Raw genomic sequence first — 21173 nt, 5'->3', positions numbered from 1 at the left:
GATACAACCCTTTGGGAGAGCCAGCTATCGTGGTTTATGGCCGCCTATAAACCTTTCTGGGAAAATGGGATTGAGTATTGACTTGAGTAAAAGAGCGTTAAATCCTTCACATAGATTATGGCGGAGGAAGGTCAGCAACACCTGCATGAATCACAGCTGATCTCATTGTCATACTCACTGAGTTTGGTTGCCACAACAGAGATATTGTGCTGGGCGATGTTCTCCCTGTCAAGCAGCTCGTTTGTGGAAATCGTTCCTTCCACTGGATCGATGTCAAAGTAGCTGTTCAAGTCACTCTTCCAGTCGATGGAATACCTGGAAGAAAGAAAATGTTTGTTTAATGGGATAAACTGAGGAATTAACAGTGGAGTAATTTCCCCCCCTGGACTCTTACAACAGGGAACGTAAGAAGTGAATAACTCAGAACTTTTCCCTGTTCAATACAATTCAAGTTTATTTGTGCAGCACATTTCAGCAACAAGGCAGTTCAAAGTGCTTTATATCATACAGACGACAATCACCAATAGTATTAGATACACTAAATATTACTTTTTGTCATTATCATCGATACACACCATGATCAGTGTATCATTTACTACTAATAAAAAGCAACTCTAAACAAATTCAAATCCCACATTTGAAGGAATTCAAGATTTTAGCTGTAAAATGTAGTTTGCTGAATAATGAATGTTTTTTCCTAGTAAAAGTGTTTTATTAAAGGGGTTATTGATGCAAAACAACCCCACCAGATTTCAGTAAAAATCAAATGAATTCACACATATAATGAGAAGTTACAGTCACAAAGTATTTACAATGGGAAGTTAAGCTAAAAGTCGCAGAAAGTCAAGAAATCAGCTGAAATCTGAAAGTTTAGAAAGCTGCAAATGTTTTCAAATTCAAACAATATAGCTGGTTTAGACATTTTTGACACCCTACAAAACTATATTTTCATGATGGGAGCGGAAAAAAGCTCTTTCAAATATTTGTCAACCTTATTGTTGTGTAAGTTAGTATTGGTATAAATATATATCTAAACCTAAAATGTCAAATAATGCAGAAGTGGAGAGAACATAAAAGCAAAATCATTGTGAACAACTGCTGGATTCTGGAGTTATTATAGCGTGGAGCCATTTTCGGTTTTGTATTCAACAAGTTTAAACAAACTTTTTCCCTTCATTTTTTGTTTTGAGCGATAATCCAATTAGAATCCAATCTAATAGCCTAAACAAAAAAAACAATAACTATATGTTTCTTAGTCTGTGGACATATTTGTTTTCAAGCCTGTTTGTTTGTGGATGACTTGGACCGTTACCAGCAGCCGGTGTGGATTTCATGTCAACGGCCCCGTCAGATATGTATTTACTGAGAAAAAACATTGACATGTTCAGTACTTATTTCCCCTGCTGTATTCATATGAGTTGGGTGTAATGAGATGTTGGAGAAGTCTTCATCACTCATTCTGAACGGTCATTTCCACCAAATGTGCTGAGGACTGCACATGCATCCCAATCGAGTAATGGAGCACACGTTTGGCCATGCTGAGCTAATGTTTTTCTTGGGAACATAAATTCATTTTAGGGACTGTTGAAAGCGTATCAATCTCCTCCACTGCCGACGGGAAACAAAAGCATGGAGAAGTCTGGGACTGGTGTCCAAAACGAGCAGGGATGCTTCTCTCTGTGGAGTGAGTCTTTGGTGTTAGTTGGCTGTTCTGAATGCAAACTATGGAGTTCAAGGAAAAAAAAAAAAAAAAAAGAGAGAGATCAGAAACCAAAGCACCGGCCAGTGACAGCCTCATTCATCATTTTATGCTATTTGATGTTAAAAACTGCATTTTTTCATTAATAATCATACAATCGTCTATGGAATTCCATTAGGGGGAAAGTCATATTTTATTCCCCTTTACAAAGAGTTCACAGGTTGGGAATTTGAAGCCTTGCCCATAGGCACTTCCACAAAACAGGTTGGTAATTTCTCGTGAGGCTGAGCCTGAACAGGACTAGCCTCTTTGGCACCGTACTCTGATTTTTTCTTCTTTTCTGTTGTGTTTTCATCCTAATAGAAAATAATATGAATGGCTTTAGAGTTTTATGTATATATATCATTAAGAGAAATACCCATTCACCCTCATTTGATGTTTTACAATAATGAGAAACATAACTGAACGACTTCATGAGTGTTTCAGGTTTGATTTGTCCGTGTCGTGTTTCTCTGCGTTGCCTGCAGCCGTGAAGTGAACATGAATGTGTCCAACCAGTTTAGCAAGAGTCTCTTTGATGAAAACTGCAGCTAAACTCCCATCAAGAGTTCAAAAGATCAATGCTTTATAATTTTTCCTCAAGGCATAGAGGTTCTTTTCTCTTTTTATTTCAGAAGACATTATACATATTTTGTATTTGGTTTGCACCATGTCATAATAGCAACTCACCATGTCCTAAAACGAAAGACAGACTAGAGGGAATGAAATGCAATAACACTGTTGGGTGGAAAACATTACAGAAATTATTTTTGTTGTAGCTGATCTGAGTTAATTCAGCAGAACTGATAAAACACTTTAACAAAAGAAATCACAGATCTGAAGGGTCTTCTCAGCTCTGAGTCCATGGCAGTGACAGCTGTAGATATGAAAATTAATTACTCTTATCTCAAGCTTTGAAGAGCAGTAAAGTTCCTTCCCTCTATATGAGCATCAAACCAAAAAAGGATGTAATTTCAGCAGAGAAGAAATGTGCTTTTGTATATTTTCCACGCTCACTGGGCGTTAGAGCTTACAGGTGATGTTTTATGGTGCGTTCTCACCGTTCCTGTCTAGTCTGCTTTAATTTTTGTGTTTGGTTTGAAAATAGAATTAATTTGGGGAGGCGTCAATAGTCAATCAAACTCTGATCCGAACTCTGGCCCGCCTCCAAACCTCGGTCTCTATTCGATTGAAGTGAACAGACTGAAACGGACCACCAAGCGCTTCAAAAGCAGGAAGCGGAGTCCATTCTGGGTAAATACAAAACATGAGAGTTTACCGGCAGCAGCAGAAATGGTTTGTGGTGTTTTACCAAAAACAAAAGACAAGTCTAACAACCATTAAAATTTGGCGCTGGTCAGGATGTTCTTCAGAGGTTTATATGTTGTTCTCTTCATTAGTTTTAGGTGCAGCACCATTAAGGCAAGGGAATGAACAAGTTCTTAAAATAGTTTAGTTTGTTTGACACAGTAGAGTGTGAAAGTGAACTGCACTACCTGAAAGTGTGACAGCTGTTGCAGTTTTTGTTCCAAATCCATCAGTCTGCTGGACTATCATGTGTGAAAACATCCTTACAGACTGGATGTTGGTGTCTTGTAATTTGTAGGATTACTATCACAATTTATGACGGTATAAAACCTAATCTTTTATAAGAATAACCCAACAATGCAACTCCTCATTCCAAGCTGGAGAAAAACTTGCAGTGCTAAGTAGCCGAATGGGTTTGGTTTGAAGTCTAAAAGCATGATTCCCTATGCATGACAGAGCATATGGAGTCCTATTGTTTTGAAGCCCACAATGCAAGGCTGCTCTCTGAAGAACGCAGAAAATAACAATGTCATCTGTGCTACTGATGAATATTTAAAGACCGGAGACAAAGTGGAGATCCACAGAGCAGAGGGCATTAGCTTTTTCTTGTTGAACAAATCTCCGCTTCCACTGTTCTATTGTTTTCCTCGCGATGAAATATTAATAGTAAAACAACTGCTCATCATGCAACAGGTATTTCCTCTTTTTCAGCCATTTAAGACCAAGTACCCATCACCCTGAAGCAATTTAACACTGTAAAAGTGGTGAGTGGAGTAATAAAAGAGGGTTCCTTATACATTTTTTAAATCACTCTTTCTTTTGTCTCCGCAATGGATGGGCTATTGTTATCCAGAAGTGATGAATGTTTTACGGCTTAAAAAAAGGAGGTAGTGATGTCCTATAAGTGCTCACGAAGGCAGAGAGACAGACGGATAGAGAATGACTCTGAAAGAATGTGACTTGAGTTTAATGAAGCATGTTGGTTCTACAAAACTGAGTTCAGTGTCCAAATAGATTATCTTCAAGACGAAAAGCATTTGCTATGTTGAAAACTAGATCTTATACTTTTTTTGTAAAAAAATAAATAAATAAAGGATGAAATCAGAACCTTTGCAGTTTGGTGTAAAGTGGATACCTATTTGTAGTTTGTTATTTGAGGATTTTTCTGTTCACAAGTGTTTTTGTGGAATAAAACTCTAAATTATTAGCATAAATTGACCTATTTTCTACTTTTTCTGTTCAGCAAATTACAATATTTGAAAGAAAATGCGTAAACAGAATGTACACGCTTTTTTGTGGGCTCTAGTGTCCCTTATATGACAGTAGACTGACAGGAAGGAGGTGAGGAGAACCGGGTTGGGGAATCGAACCTGCGACGGCCATGACGAGGACGCAAGCACTCCAAACGCAGGTCGCACTGTCCCCTACGCCACCACAGCATGCCTCAGAGTATACACTCTTGACATTTCCAGCAGATAACAGTAAAGTTGGGTTTTGAAATGTTGACTGCGTTCTGCAAATTCCAAAGTAAAAGGTCTACATTCCCCAGAAAAATATAAAAATAAACTCTAGCCTTTCCAATTATGTTTATCACTAATGGAAAATGCAACTTTAAATGCTAACCATATAACACATTTTACTTGGTTTAAAATCGTTTTATCGGAGCTGATCTAATACACAGTAGCTGCATGACTATTATGAATATGCACAATTTAGCATTTGTGCAAATCATCCTCCTAACACTTCTGTTGACTTCTCCATCCTTTCCGAGGGATAGATAAAAATTAAAAAAAACTCACAGAGGATGAGGAAATTTGTTTTTGAATGCTTTCATTAATTTTTTATTATTTTTTTTTTTTGGTATGTTTCAGCAAACAATCTGCTAAAATTGATATTTGTTGCTTGATGGTTTATAGAAATAAGGGACAGGCAATCACAGTTGGAGAGAAATTCTATGTATTGCTTCTCTAAGGTCATTGCTGATAGCTTCCCATTGTTACATTGTGTTCATAGCAAAGCAGTATGCTGCAGAGAAGCAAGCTGAGAAAACATCTGCATTTACACAAGTGATCATTCTAACGTTGATTAATTAATCAGGTCTATCTTATTCAAAGCTGAAATGCTGTCATTTTTCTTTCTACAGCTGTGCAAAAAAATTAGACAAATACTTTTTTGGTTTGTTTTATTAAATAGGATTGAGTGAAAGAACCAGGCCAGACTTTATTAAACACAACATAGATTATTAAGGCTTTCATTGAAATTCAGCACAAAACTTCAAGACTTTCCTAAAAATTTTAAAACAGAGCTTTGGCCTTGATGGAAGGTTTCTGAAGGAGTGATGTCTGGGGAGTTTGTAAGAAAAATATCTTAAGGTTCCAAGGGGAAAAAAATCCTCATCTGCATGTGAAAGACATAGCCACTCTCTGAACCAATGATCAAACACAGTAATCCACTCTCTTATTTGCTGAAACACCTTGTTTTGTGCGTGCAGGTGCAAGCATTTATAATGAGGCCGCTTACAAAGCTTGAATATTCCCTCCGTGTCACACCGTGTCACCGACAATTGCTGACCTGCGAGAAGATGACGCTAGCAGGGTTTTACAAGACAGAGTCAGATGTTCTACATAGATTGATTAGTTCTCAAACTGATGAGTAAAGCTGACAAAACTTTCACGATTAAAGCCGTGATGACATTGATGAATGAAGACTGCGGACGTTGATGAATGAATTAGAGATCTAAAACCTTCAATCACAGGCTGCAATGGCACAGTCTTTTGGTTTTTAATCCTCACTGAACAGAAAAAGAGGTTTGGTCCTGTGAAGCTTCTCACAGATGAGTAAGTTTTAAAGAAAGTGGAAATTTTAACTTCTCGATGTGGAAAGAATGCTGAAACTTCAATGACAAATTGAAAAGAGAAGATGAACCCAGGGTGATCTTTTACCCGTCTTTCACATTACAATGATTTTGCTTTTATGCTCCCGCTGCCTCACATTACAAGAAATAAGATTAGTTGCCATAACTACACAGATAATACACAGTTTCTGTACAGGTTTACCTGGTGAACCCATCGAAGGACTGAACAGAAAAATGTGTGGATGTGCCATAACTTTCACAGCTTCAGCTATTACAGCTAGAAATCTGGGTGTAGTGATGAACTCTGACGTGAACCTTCAGAGTCACATAAAGACAGTTCCAAAGTCGGCCTTCTATCACCTGAAGAACATTTCCAGGATTAAAGAATTGATGTTCCAGAAAGAGCTAGAGAAACTCATCCATGTGTTTATTTTAAGTCGCACTGATTACTACAACAGTGTCTTTATAGATCTGCCTAAAAAAAATCAACCCTTCAACTTTAGCTGATCAAGAACGCTGCTGCTGGTGTTCTGACTAAAACCAGGACTATAGAGCACATCACCCCAGCTCTGAAGTCCTTCCACTGTCTCTCTGTAGCTCAGAGAGTGGACTTTAAAACACTGTTAGTTTATGAATCACTGACTGACTTAAAGATCTGCAGTTGTTGTATCAAACTTCCAGACTTCTCATGTCTTCCGGTTTTGCTCTGCATCAAATGTACCAAATGTAGAGAAGCAGCTTCAGCTTCTATGCTCCACAAATCTGGAGCAAACATCCAGAAAACTGTAAAAGAGCTGAAACACTGAGTTCCTTTAAATCAAGGCTCAAAACCTACTTGTTGAAGGTGCCTTAGATTAGTAGTAAGTGGAACATTGATCAATGTATTTGTTTGCTTGATGATTTTGATTACATTTGAAAAATGTAATCAAAAATTTTATGACGTAAAACAGTTTGAACTTGTTGCTTAAATGTGTGATACTTGACTAGATATTTATTAAGTTTGATTTTGGTCAAGTCTTTTCCAGTAAAGAGGTTCAAATCCCAAATCAATGCTGTAAAACTCTAAGGCACGTCGGAAATCTGAACACTTATTTAAGTCATGTCTAATGTCATAATATTAATGACTCCAGTCCAAGTCATGTGACTTTAACAACCAACTAAACGTTTTTATTATGAGTTTCAAATGCATATCTTCATTTAGTTGGGATTCGTATCTCTTTTCCAATCTTTCAGCACCTTCAATATGTGAACTTTTAACTTTTTGAATGGTTTTCTTGGGGACTTTGACATAAAGGAGATGATTAATGATGTCAACCTGTCTTAAAACACTGTGAAAGCTTTAACTTTACCTGACTGGGCTGCTGCTGGCGTCTAAATCCTGTGCCGTCACCGCCCCGATGATGGTGCCCGCCGGCGTGTCCTCGTACACATCCATCACATAGGAGGGCTTATTGAACACCGGGGGCTCATCCACATCCAACACGTTAATCTTCACTGTTGCTGTGTCTTTGAAAGCCCCAAAGCTCTGGAATCGTGGATCCAAATGAGCGTTGGAGGCTTCCACCTTGAAGGTGTACGCCTTCTTGGTCTCATAGTCCAGCGGCTACAAACACAGAGAGGAAGACAGAAAACAGAACCGTTCAAGTTGCATCAACAGAGTAGATTTAAAAGCCTAATTTCAAATCATGTGAAGTGTGTCAGCACTTATATTCTGATTTCCTCTCCATGCAGAGTTCACTTGCTGAGAGTTAAGAGCTCTTCATGTAGTGCTGCAAGTCCTTCTGAGTCTTAACTGACTGTAGTTTGCCCTCTGACTGCAGTTAACTTTTAACACCATTAAAAAGCAAGATAACCATGATTTTCAAGGATATCCACACAATGTAATCGTTTTCACATTTTGGCCATGAATTTTAATGTATTTTATTACAATTTTATGTGATAAATCACCTCAAAGTTTTGCAGAAATATGAAGTGGGAAGAAAAATGATAAATGGTTCATTTTGGCAACAAAAATCTGAAAAGTCACATTTTTATTCACAACTATTTTCCAGTGCTTCTAAAAAAATTCTAGACAGTAAGCCTAATTTAAAGATGTTGAAGACACAGGAAATGTGGAAGAAGATGGATGAGGCCAAAATTGAACTTTTTTTGCTCAAATGCAAAACTAATACGGCACAACACCCTGAAGACACCATCTCACTTATGAAATATGGCGATGGCGACATTGGCTGCTTCTCTTCCGCAGTAACAGGGAAGCTGGTTAAAAATAATGGGAAGACAGATGGTGAAAAACACACGGCAGTTATGGGAGGAAACCTAGAAGCGGCGGCAAAAGACTTTAGGAATGTAGGAGATGTAACCAAAGCTACAATGGGATGGAAAAGATCACAGCGTTTTTATCTGAAGGAGTGGACCAGTCAAGTGCAAAACTAAATTCATTTGGGAATATTTTGCAAAAATATTCAAAAACTAGAAATGTATAGGAGTATGTTTTAAGTCAATAAATCATTAATACTGATGAAAAAATATGAGTTCCACTTTATAACGGGAAAAATATGTTATTGTAAGTGAAATAATCTGCTATAGGAATTTGTCCTTTTTCAACAATACTATATCTCTCTGAAAAGTTTCTTGTAGGTTAATTTTTTCTTATTTCAAGTGCGCAAAGATATTTGCACTAGAACAGTGGTTCTTTACCTGGGTTCTATCGAAACCCAGAGGTTCGATGAGTTGGTCTCAGGGGTTTGTGTAAAGTCATGATGACGCGCCCCGCTTGGCCATCGCTTGCTGCAGAGGATCACGTGACATTGCTTGGCCAATCAGTGCTGCGGGGAAATTCTGAAATTCTTTTATGGGGCCAAAATATTTTGGGGGGCCAGAATAAAGTAATATCGTAATTAAGAAGGGTTCAGTGAATGCGAACATGAAACTGGTGGGTTCAGTACCTCAAAAAAGGTCAAGAACCTCTGCACTAGAAACTAGATGAAAAATATGTTTTGTTTTTGCTGTGTAATGTTTAATGATGGTTTCCACCCAACCTGGCTGGGCTTGAGCTATTTGTAGACGCATAAAATCAAAGGAGGAGGCGTACCCTGAAAGACTTGCAAATCAGATTGCTGTAAAAAGGTTGAGCGTAGTATTCATTCATCTTCAACCAATCTATCATCAATCTAAAACATTAAACGTCAGACTTCCATTCTCGGAGCGATAAAAAGTCAAGCTGCTGTTACTTGGTTGAGCAACTCTTCATCTTACTTTCAGAAGCCTCCAAACTGAGTTCATATCTTGTTTCTCCTCAGGCTTCTGACACATTGACTCAGGGTCAATTAGCCTAAAGCTGGGGGAAGGAATTTGCCTCCACGATATGTCTGCAGCTGAGGTGCTCACATCTGACAGCAATGAAACCCGCGCTCATGCCTCTGCCTGTCTGCTGCCCCGTCATGTGTGACCGACCATACTTGGGCGAGCTAGCAGCTGGTCATGCTCTGCTGGCCCGGAGTCACATGAGAGACATTCCCTTTCGGTGTACTTCAAATTGACTAACATGTCCGCCATGGCAGCAATGCTATCTCCCCGCCCCAGGACTCAGGCTTCTCTTGTTTCGGAAGACAGCGAGTGAAAACAACTGGTAACGGTGATGCGAAATGTGAGTATGAAAAGAGACAACAACTGTTAGATGGAGATGGAGAAGAAGGTGCAGCGCCCTCCTCGAATTGATTTTATCACATTACAACCACAGAGTTGAAGCCAGAAGTTTACATACACCAAACAAGCATTTTTATTTTTTTTTATCTTTCAGTCTGAAGCAAAATCAAACCAAACTTCTCTTGCTTTAGGTCAGCTAGAATCATCACAATAATTTCTGTTTGCTAAATGCTACACTGAGAAAAACATTTATTTATTTATGTCTTCAAAATTAGAAGTGGATGCTATGCAGTAAAGATGAGTTGTGCACTGCAAAAACACAAAATCTAACCAAGTATTTCTGATTTAGTTTCTAGTGCAAATATCTTAGTAAATTTGAAATAACCAAAACTAACTTACAAGTAAAATATAAAAGCTTGTTTACAGTCAATAATCCCTTAATATTGATTAAAAAATAAGTGTTTTATTTTACTTAAGACATGGGGAAAATGTTAAATAATCTACCGGTTGAACTGTTATCAATATTAAAGAATCATTTACTTAAAATAAGCTGGTACAGCTTGCTGAAAAATTACTTGTAAGTTAGTTTTGTTTTATGATAAGTGTATTAAGATATTTGCATTAGAAACTAAAACAAAAATACTTGGTAAATGCTTGTGTTTTTGCAACTACAGGCAATCCCAGAATAAAACTAGGTTTTAATGATGGTTTCCAAATAAAAATCAAAAAAGTTATTGAACCGCTTGTGTGCTAAAATCCAGTGCAACTACAGTGCATCCCCCCTCCCTTATCTGTGGTTCAGTTTTCCTGGATACACATATTTGTGGATTTTTTATCTAAAACAGTCAAGAGAAAATTCAGAATTGAAAAGTAAAAATCAGAACTGCCAAATGACTTTGAACTCCTCCATTCACACCAATGCTCCTCTGATACGTTTCAAAAAGTGAAAACTTTCAAGGGGTTTGAATATCTTTGCAAGCTACTGTACACGCTGTGATGCAGAATAAATGGGATTGCTTATCTGTGCATGAATTAGCCATCTGATTAGAGGCCAATCAGAAGAAATGAAGCGAGGCTGTGAAGCGGTGAATCCACCGTGATAACAGGCCCATCTCTAACCCTCTGTCTGTCCCACCTCGTCTCACATTCACAGCAGGGGTCCATAAAATGACTGGAGGAAAAAAAAAAAAGTTATGTGAAGCCAAGCCAATCTGAAAGCAATCACTGACCATCAACTGCTGTGATTGGTTTGATTGCACCCCAAATGCAACTGGCAGGGCCCAGAGAAAAGATCCTTTAGCAGGAAATTCACTCTGTCCCCTTCAATGTCTCCCAAGGAGTGACGACACAGACAGGAGACAAAACCAATAGCGCTGTGTACAAACTGAATTTAGCACGCGTTCCAGTGACATGCCAATCGTGACAATCAAGTTAGACCAACGAAGTAGGCTAAGACTGCTTAGCGGTTATTATCTCAGCATACAGAGCCAGTTCATTTGATTTCCTGGAAGTCTGCATCTAAAAGCAGCTTGCCGTTCTGAAGGAGTGAGTCAGACTGCAATAAATGCACAGATATGCAATCAAATTCCTCTCATTATGCAAAGTTTACGTCGAGACAGCCCGGAAAAGAAAGTAAATCTACAACGGCTGGAATGTGTATGACAATGCGCTCTGGGTTTTTGCGTTAGAAGCGCATCATACATAGATCATGCTGAGTCAAAACGGACACCGGGGGATGATCCTGCCTAGCTCAGCTGAAATCTGTGTGCAGGTGGAGGGAGGATGAAGAAGGCAGGGCAATGCAAGGGATTGTGGACAGCAGGAGGTGAACACCAGGCCTCATTACCATGTTTCTCATAAGGGACGTGCAGAAACTCTGGTGCATCACCTCAGTTAGGACTGAAATATGAGCTTCTAATTTCCATGTAAAGCCCAGTTTCCAGAGGACAATATTGCGCTGTGTTTTATGGAGTTAAAATATTCGGGCAAACACAGCTGGTGTTCTGAACTTCCTGCTGACAGATTCGTTTGTGTTTTCAGTGCTGAAAATAAAGCACTGTCCCCATTAGAGATTTACTCTGTTTATGCTTTTTTTTGTCACCCTTACAGTATGTTTCAGAGAATCATCCAAGCCAACATGGCTTTATGTGAAAAGTAATCACCACCCAAGTGAAATTGAACCCCAAAATTTGGTTAGAAAATATTTAAAAAGTGGAACAACAGTGGATGGCTTTTTACCTACAATAGAGAAAATTGTCATATAAAATTTTGGAATTTATTATATTGATTACAGCAAACTTAACCAAACTTAGAATTTTTTAAAAATGTTGTGGTTTTCAAATGTTTTTTGATGAACATAGGAAGTTTATCGTGGACTTCTTACATTCCTAGTTAACATATTTTTCACATGTAGATTTGATCAAAACAGTAATGCTTCAATTGTGGGAAGATGGAGATGATCCAGTTCACTGGCTGCATAATTAGCATCCAAACACATTCTATGGACTGATTTACAGACTCAGCTTTAGCAACAAAACGCTAATTCTAAGAGACTCACTGACTTTTAAATGTGTCTGAGATGCATGATGGTTCATGTATGTCTGGGATATCTGTTGTTAAATTGGAATAAAATGGGACCAGAAGGGGATAATGACAAAGTCTAAGTTAATGAGAAGACGTGCTAATGTGTCAACGCTTGACTAAGAGGGAATCTAATCAGATCTGCTGGGCCATGGGGGAAATTTCCCAAGACGAGAAGAATGATAGAAAGAGGGGAAAAGGCCATTTGTTCAGAGACTGCAGAAATGATTTAACATGTTTTCCCCATTCCTCGCAGATGACCTACTTATTCACTCCCAATCCAGCACCATTTGAATATCTGTTAACACCGATCCACACGTGTGTTATCTTTAAACAAAATGCATGCACCTTCTGCGTGTTCAGTTGAGCATTTGAAGCGTCTCATTACAGCCTGGGCTGCTCTGCACCTTTCATGTGTTACTGTGGACATAACAAGGAAGTGTATCAACAGTGGAATTTGTAAGGAGGACAGAGCAAGTTCCTCTCATGTCAGTGCTGCTGCTCTTCAACATCACAACAGAACACACTTGAAATTCCAGACATGGTGCTGCAGCCTTTGATATGTAAATGTGCACCTTCATTGCACTGGAAGTGCCACTGAATGAAGCTGCTTTTTTCCCCCCTTCCAATTGAACCTGCCATGTTCCGAGGGATTTAGTTAATTTAGAACAAGGGACTAATCAACGCATCAAGCTCTCACCTCTACAGTATTACACTTCACACATAATAAAAAAGTCCTTACATCATCAGACTCCCAAAACAGTGACAGTTCGTCCTGGAATAAATGTCCAAGAACTCAAGTTTTACTCCCACTTTGCTCTCTCAAATCTTGGTTGCTGCTTTTTTTCTGGTTACTGTTTATTTCAGGGAATGAAGAACCAGAATGAAATGCATAATTAATGGCTTCTCACTTTGGCGCTGTGCTCAGTTTAGAATTACAATTCCTGAATCCGATAATCTTCTCAGACCTAAGATACGGTCAGAAGTTTACAGAGATTCATCCTCAGCATACACACCATATTTATTTGCACTCGTAATGATTTCTTTGAACCTCAGAGTGAAATGATTATACAACATACAGCATGCATTGATTTTTAAAACAACAATTAGGTGCACATTACTGATTGTTGACAAGGTCAAAACTAAAAATATACATCATACACAAAAAAAAAAAAAAATACCCACTGAACAGATTTTATTTATTTTTTTTCCAGATCATCAGACTTTAACCAGCGCAAATACAATTTAGAGTTTTCAAATGCTAATTTTCTTTATTTATGGCAGAAAAAGCAAATAAAACCAACACGGCCTCGTGAGAAAAAGTAGTAATTTAAATGCAGAGTTTGATTAGGCCCCTTCAAATCTGTCATTTTGTATGTTTTCAAGCATTCAGAGGTGGGGTTGCTGATGTACTTCAGACTATTGCCAAATTTCAGCAAAATCAAAGAGCACTTGAGCTGGAGAGAAAACAAGAAAACAACCCCACCCCCCAAAAAACCCTCAGAGCTTTGCAACAAAACATTTTCATATGTATCACTAACAGAGTTAGTGCTATCAGTGCCATATGAGGAGGCACCAATATGAAAATTATGGATAACATGTGATCTTTACTGACATTATATGTGTATTTTACTTCCCTTTGACAAAAACACACCATAGCGGTAACATGACCAAATACCACATGACCAACTGCCTTCCCCTCCAGAAACAAATGGCAACAAGATGGAAATAAATATAAGTTATTATTTGTGTCACACAAACTGAACATATCAGCAAATTTGAAACTCAGAACTAATATGACATTCATGCCAAAGAGAGGCGTGTAAACATTTCTCACCTGACTTATCAGGACGCTTTTCTGTCATCATTAGCAAATGCATCATTCTAAGAGGCTGGAGATTAAATGGCTTGGAAAAAGCTCCAGAATTATGTTTAATCTATGGTTCGCTTCATGACCTTAAATGTATGAGTATTATATATTTACAATACCACTTATGAATCATTAACACCCGTTCTCTTGATTTATCCACTGAGAGCAACTCAAAGCAAATTCAAACACGCCAAAAATATCACACACTTCTAATTGCAGCTGCGTGAGCCAAAATCTAACTCCAAACGCAGCATTAAAGGCGATGTTGGGGTGTTTAATTTTCTCCAAATTTCAAGCCCTTTGATCCCACATTCAACATCGACACTCCTCACTGCTTTTCATTTTGGTTACTCTAAGCTAATCATCAAAACCATGATGCTTACAAGATGAACTGCTGCTTCAAAACAAAATGATGCTTCCACCACCATCTTTCACCGCAGAGTGAGTGTTAATTGCAATGTGTATTTACACAGGTGTGGATGTGTTTGATTGTGAGATGTTGTCTCTTCTGACCTAACTAACTTTTTGACTGTTTTCTTCCTGAAGCTGTATGACAAGTTGAGTTTTTTTTTGTGTGTATTTCTGGATTGTCATAATGTTCATTCATAAATGTTGCATATCAAACCACTGAGGCCTTCATAGAGCAGCTGGATTTATGCTCTGAATAAATTACACACACATGGAGATTTATTTTGTAACTTGTTAAATTCTGGAGGCAATTGGTGGCATTGGAATGACATCCAGAGTAAATGTGACTAAATATAGATAACCAACTCATTATCCTTCATTTCAATCCAACTTACAATTATATACCATCTAACCATGTATTTTTGCCTCATTTCTAGTGCAAATATTTGAGTTTTTTTTCTTATTTCAAGAGGGCTGACTTAGAAGTAACCTTCCAGAAAGATCTAAGAGTTTATGTCAATTTCTTAAATTGATGAAAAACTACAAGTTCCACTGACACATTAATTCACCTACAAGATCTTCTGTCTTGTTATAAAATATTATAAAAGAAGTCAAATGTCAATGGAATAAGGGCTTTTTCATCAGAAATGATTGACTTTAAACAATCTTGCTTACTGTTAAGTTATTTTGTGTTATTTCAAGTTTACTTAGATATTTGTACTTGAACATTCTTGGTTAGATTTTGAGCTTTCGCAGTTTACTTTGGGTGTTTATCTTATAAAATAAAGAAAACATATATATTTTTGAAATGTGGTTGTAATATAGCAAAATGTGAAAAAACCCAAGTGGTCTGAGTGTCTTTTGCAAGGCGCTGTATGAAGCCATTGGGTCAGTGACTAATAATTTCACCTGAACATTGCAGAATACTAAAGACCATTGAGCGATATTTTGCCATCGGCGGATGAGCGAACAAAAAATAGCTTCTCTTTCACAAAGCAAAGCTTACATGCCCCAGAGAGCCATTTCATGTCCCTCTGAATACCGGGGGGTCTTAACACTGTGGAGAAGAGATGCTCACTTTATTGTGCTGCCATCAGTCACATCGGTTTGTGTTCTTGGCTGCCTCCGAGCTCCATCCTCTCCCAACAGTGGAGTGCCATTTGAGTGGTTCGCCAGCAGCTCTGTCCGCACTGCAGTGAAGTAGAGTGACTGCAAAAGACTTGCGCTGCCACTCTTAATAGGACAGGGTTAGCCCTGGGATGAGCCCCGAGACACTAGCGTAATCTATTACACCCACGCCTCTCAAAGCCACCAGAGAGCGGACACTTCATCGACTCCAAGCACCTCTCCGGCCGTCTTTGTCACTCTCCGTCTACATTTGGTTCCCTGCTTGACTCAGGCGCAGCACATGCATACACCGGGCATAAACAGACGCGTTGCACCCCGCTTGGTTGCTTGGTGAGGTGTTACTCTGCTGTGCTTGGCACCTGAACCTCCTGCTGTTCCGAGGTATTGTTTCCTCCTTTCCTCCTCCGTTTCAGTCCCTGCCACATGGAGACAAAAATAACTCATTCTACCTCCCACTGGAACGTTGGGCCCTAAAATCAATAGGTTGGTTTCAGCTCTTGTCTTTGAGCAAGACACGGTTGATCTCATGCCATGTGGCTGCAGTATTCAACCAGCAAACCAGTGTTAGAAGTTGTTCTGTAGCATCAGGACTGGATTTAGTTTTTTTTTTTTTTTTTTTTTTTTTTTCCAAACAGCTTGATAGCATCTCAATAAATTTGGAAGGCAACAAAGCATAAAAATATTTATTATTCAGTCAACTAATAAGAAGTCTGATTGCGACATTAAACAGCAGTCATTTTATAGCTTTATTAAGTCTGTAATTAATGGCAGGGGCAATAAAAGGAGAAAGGAAGTCTCCGTTTTCTCACATAACTTCTGAGCACTTTAGCACTTCTTCAAACTGGATTAATATTTCACTAAATTCTCCATATATGTGATGTGAATTTGCCAAAAATTATTAAAAAGGAAGCTTATCAACAGTTTTATTGCTTTTTTATTAAGAAAGTCTTGAATGATCAGGACTATTTTGCTGTATTGACCCAAGTGCCCAAAGAGCACACATGGAGTTCCACAAGGTTCTATACTTAGACCATTTTTCATACAAAAGTATCAAACTATAGAGTACAACATTTCTTATTATGCTGGTCTTAATAAGTCCTGCATTTGACTTTCAGATACCCTGTTTTATTTATTAAAAATTTCCAGCTTTAATAAGTTTTACTCCGCTTCCAATACCTAAATTTATTAAACTTATCAGACACAGACTGACTGACAACATTTCCAGTGTTTCCCCTCCATCCTGCAAGCTTGTGTCAAAACTGATGTCTTTACTCCCTGCTTCACATTTCTCTCCATATCCACATTTTTATTTACAGTGAGCAGTCAGTGGATTCGTGACAACGGTAGTACAGGTATTTCTGAAGCTGTAAATGTGTCAGTGCATCATCGAGAGGAGGAATGGCTCATGGAAACAACATTTTTGTTCACCTGAGGGAGTTAAGAAATACAAATTCTGACCCTGAAAACCCCCAAAAACTAATAATTAAGATAAAAATAAAAAATAAAGAGTAATGAGTTTGTTGACACAGCCTCTTCATGGAAACTGTTGTATAAGTAAGTGAACACTTAGATGTGAGAAAAGGTAAAAGTAAAAGTGTTTGGTTCCATCAGGTTAATCTAGTCTGGCAGGATTACAGCATCCCCTCTGAAATCTCACTGAAAGAAATGTTCCACTCTGAGATCTGGTGGGACCAAAATGAGCTGGCCTGAAAAAAGAAGGGGAAAAAAAGAATTTTAAAAAGTTTAAGTTTTCTTGAAGCAAACTGCGTTTTCAAACTTTAGTGAGAGCAGCGCGAGACAAACTTTGTCGTTCTTTTGTAAACACCCTCTGGGTGACTTGTACATTATGAAACTACAGGGAATAGTCTATAGAGATGGAAAATATTGAAAACAAAAACATTTGAAAAGTTAAACCGCTTGCAGACTCTAAAAGTTACGTTATGTGGCCTCTACCTGCAGTGCCCTGCATTCCCTCCATGCCAAAGAGCTTTGTTACTTAAGAAGAAAAGTGATAACGTTACCTAACCCTAGTAATGAAAGAATCTGCTAAATATTTAACTTTTTCATAAAGAATTAACCAATGATAATATAACATAACTTTTGTAATTGCTAAAATATGTGCTCGTACTTTAACTCAGCATGCTAACAATCAACGGACAGAGACTGCAACCTTTCTTGCTGCTATTATTGACATTGTGGAATCTGTTGAGTTCTTGTACAAATCAAAGTAAAACCTGAATATTTTCAGAAAATGGTAAAGAACAAACTATTCTTTCAAACTGATATGACTATATGCATCAATTTAATTTGCTTTCCCTTATTTCCCAAGCTTGTAGTTGGGTCGAGTATGAAGAAATCTGTAGTTTACAAATCATCTGCAACTCCGTCCAACAGTTTTTATGAACCCTCCATAAGACTCCGGGGCCAGAAAAGTTGGAAGTGACGCCACAGGTCTGCAGCAAATGCTCATTACTCAGTGTATTGTGGCCAGTGGGGGCTTTCAGTTTGCACAGCGAGGATATAGTCATGTTTGAAAAATGGATTCTCTGAGCAGGAGCCAGCAAATGTTATGCCACACAAACTGTCATTAAACAGCACTGCTACTTTAGCGCTCACAATATTTCAACTCTGCTGCAAAAAAAATTTAAAAATAAATAAATCTTACCAAGTATTTCTGGACTAGTTTCTAGAGATTTCTTTGTATACTTAAAATAAGACAAAACTAACTTGAAAGTAACTTCTTAGCAATTATTTTAAGTCAATAATTCCTTAATCTTGATAAAGAAGCACTAATTACTCTGGTAAAATATTTCACTTATAACAAGACATTTTCCCTATGTTGGAAGTGAAATAATCTGTCAGTGGAACATTTTTTATCAATATTAACAAATTATTTGCTTAGAATAACCTGTACTAAAGTGTACTAATACATTTTAACTGGAAACCAGACAAAAATACTTGGCAAGATTTTGTGTTTTCTTTGTCATTCCTAAGAGAAAATCAGCAAGTTTGCACTAATGGACAATGATTTCATCTTCACCTCCACAACCCAAGGTTATCCATTTGAATCTCTGTGTGCAACAACTGCTTCCCATCTGTGTGTGTTGCCTTACAATGTAGCCGTGTCCTTGAGCATGCGTTTTCATGTTCAGTACGTCGGTCTGTGTCCTCACATTTGTCTGCACGCTTTCCTGGGAATTCTCAGCAGGATTTACCTATTGTCTCCCATAATCTTGTGTTTTGCAGATGGGATGTGCAAACCCCTTCAATGCCTCCATGCTGCTCTTCCCCCCCTCCACTCCACCATCCGTCCCCTTGTATTGGCAAACTCGAAAGCAGATGATCATCCTTTGAACCCATTACTCAGCCTGATCCTCTTATCATAACCAACCTTCCTGAGTCTCTAATTTGGGGTCTGCCAAACTCTGCTCTGTGCACAATGTGGCTTTCGTTTCTCTCCCGTTGAGCCCTTCTTTTTCTTCTTCTTTTTTTCTACCTCATCAATATGTGTGTGAGGGAAGTGAGTCAAAGGAGAGCGAACAGGGATCCTCTGCACACATTTGCGCACCTATCTCAGGGGATATTCCAGCACTCTGAAATAAGACAAGCATGTGGGTGGGTCAGTATTCTGGGAACACAAAGGCTTCATCTTCAGCTACCTGCGGCTCACACCTTTCCAAGGAATCGCTCCTTTTCCCTCCCTGGCTCTGTGTCCTGCAAATATCACATTCCCCTATGGTTTATAGCACATGTTCAGTGCATTCCTCTGTGGGGGGATGTGGTCAATTAAATGGGCTCGCAATCCCACCCAGGGTAGGGAATACACCACAATGCCTTATTGTTTTAAATGGAAGTATATCAAACATTGGAAATGAAACAATGGGAGAAAAAAATCCTCCCGCGCCGTGTGTCAGGGGTATACACGATGTAAACAAATAAATGTCTTCATTTGCATCAGAACTGCACAGTGTCTCTTTCTGCTGCTCCATTAGTGTCAATGAGAAGGTCACTAAACATGATGTATCATTGTGATGACGAGAATGCGAGGTTCTCTGTTTAGACCGAGGCGTCTCTCGCACTAAGCCGCGAATCAATTACTCACTTCGCTGCATATTTTTGCGGATCAAAGGATCGTGCACCTTTTGTGCGCTCATGTGCCGGGGCATGTTCTAAAAATGTAACCGGGTAACGAACACCTCTCCGTCTGATATGTAAGAAGAAGAAGAAAAAAAAGTGAATTTGCATAACCCCCCAAAGAGCATTTTAGACACTTACATCAGAAAGAGCCCGAAAGGCACAAAAACAGACTGAAGTGCTTTCGTCTCTTACTTCTGCAATCAGTTGAAATATGTGCTTTATACCTGATTAAAACAACAGACAAAAGCCGGGTTTGTCATAACTCCTTTAAAGTATTTTGTTGGCAAAGAAAGTACAGATTTTAATGAGAAACCTTTGTTTTTGATCCTCCTGCCTGAAATTTGCATGAAAAGATGTGAAAGAAAGAGTCTTTAATAAGAAAGATTGAAGTCTGGATGTTAAAATAAAGAAAGGAAATGAACAATGAACTTTATGCTAAAAGTTAGCGCTGATTTATATCATTTAGAGTTCAATTTTGTAGGACATCTAATCTGTTTGCATAAAGAAAGAAAGATCAACAAAAAACTTGAAATATTTCCACCTTGAGGTAAAAACCAGCACATCTACATAGAGATGGAATGGACTAGGACAGCGTCTTTCAATGTTTAGGCTGCAGTGCCCTGGAGGGCCACAAGGGAGCACTGTGGGAAAAAAATTAAAAATGTAATCCCATAAAATTCACTATTTAATTTGTTTGTTTTTCAATCATTCTTAAATATAAAACATATTTGATTCAAACATTATTTCTGATGCTCATTTTTCTGATTGGCTGCCAGTCAAATTCCCCAAGCTGCTTAGCTTCAAAAGCTAGCATAGCAAACAAGAAGTGGAAAAATTTCTGATTTAAAAAAAAAGACCAAAGGAGAAAGTTGAGCTCTTTGAAAAAATATCACCTCCACTGTAAAGCAAAGCTGAAAACATTATGAACTGAGATTGTTTGCTAGTGTTCAAATGAGTTACAAACTGGAGGAGAACTTCTTTCTTTCAGCTAGGATTCGTAGGACGGGTCATAAAGGAATGTCAAAGCCACCACACAGCACTAAGGCAATAAGGAAACATCCAGCTTTATGTTTTCTCTGTTTTTTTTTCTCTGTCTCTAAAGAAGCTGCATTTGGTCTGCCATTCTGTTTGGCTCTGCTACCTTACTGCAGGGAAGCATCGGCTGAAATAACTGCCAACTAAGCGTTCTCCTCTCCTTCTATTAACTTTTTACTTTTTATGAACTCCTGTATCAGTTTTTCTATTTCTTTGTTGTGAATCTGCTCAGCCTGGCAGATGGCCGCCTGTACCGAGCCAGGCTCTGGTTCTGCTGGAAGTTTCTTCCTGTTAAAGGGGAGTTTTTCCCTCTCCACTGTCGCTACATGCAAAGTCAATGACACAATGCACAATTGTCTACTATCAATATGTCTTGAAGGAGTTAATGCTGTAAGTTTCAATGCAATCTCCCAGTTTCCTTAGAAATTTTTTAACTAATTTCAATAAAAAGATTATATTATTGCAATGTT

At 38.3% G+C, this 21173-nt stretch overlaps 1 protein-coding gene across 1 annotated transcript in view; it reads right to left on the bottom strand.

Annotated features, from left to right (window-relative positions):
• The window catches only part of LOC129378964 (cadherin-12-like), a 137385-nt gene that overhangs the window by 19422 nt on the left and 96790 nt on the right, over positions 1-21173 (bottom strand). Inside the window, exons 7-8 of the mRNA XM_055059470.1 lie at positions 7250-7503; positions 179-315 (exon numbers count right to left, since the gene is read on the bottom strand). Coding sequence (XP_054915445.1) covers positions 179-315; positions 7250-7503 — 391 coding nt within the window. The remainder of the gene's footprint in view (positions 1-178; positions 316-7249; positions 7504-21173) is intronic.

This window comes from Poeciliopsis prolifica, unplaced genomic scaffold (assembly GCF_027474105.1).
Source record: "Poeciliopsis prolifica strain line A6 unplaced genomic scaffold, Auburn_PproV2 SCAFFOLD054, whole genome shotgun sequence".
Lineage (NCBI taxonomy): Eukaryota > Metazoa > Chordata > Actinopteri > Cyprinodontiformes > Poeciliidae > Poeciliopsis > Poeciliopsis prolifica.
Note: the sequence above shows the minus strand (reverse complement) of the source record. Positions and strands in the feature narration are given on the sequence as shown.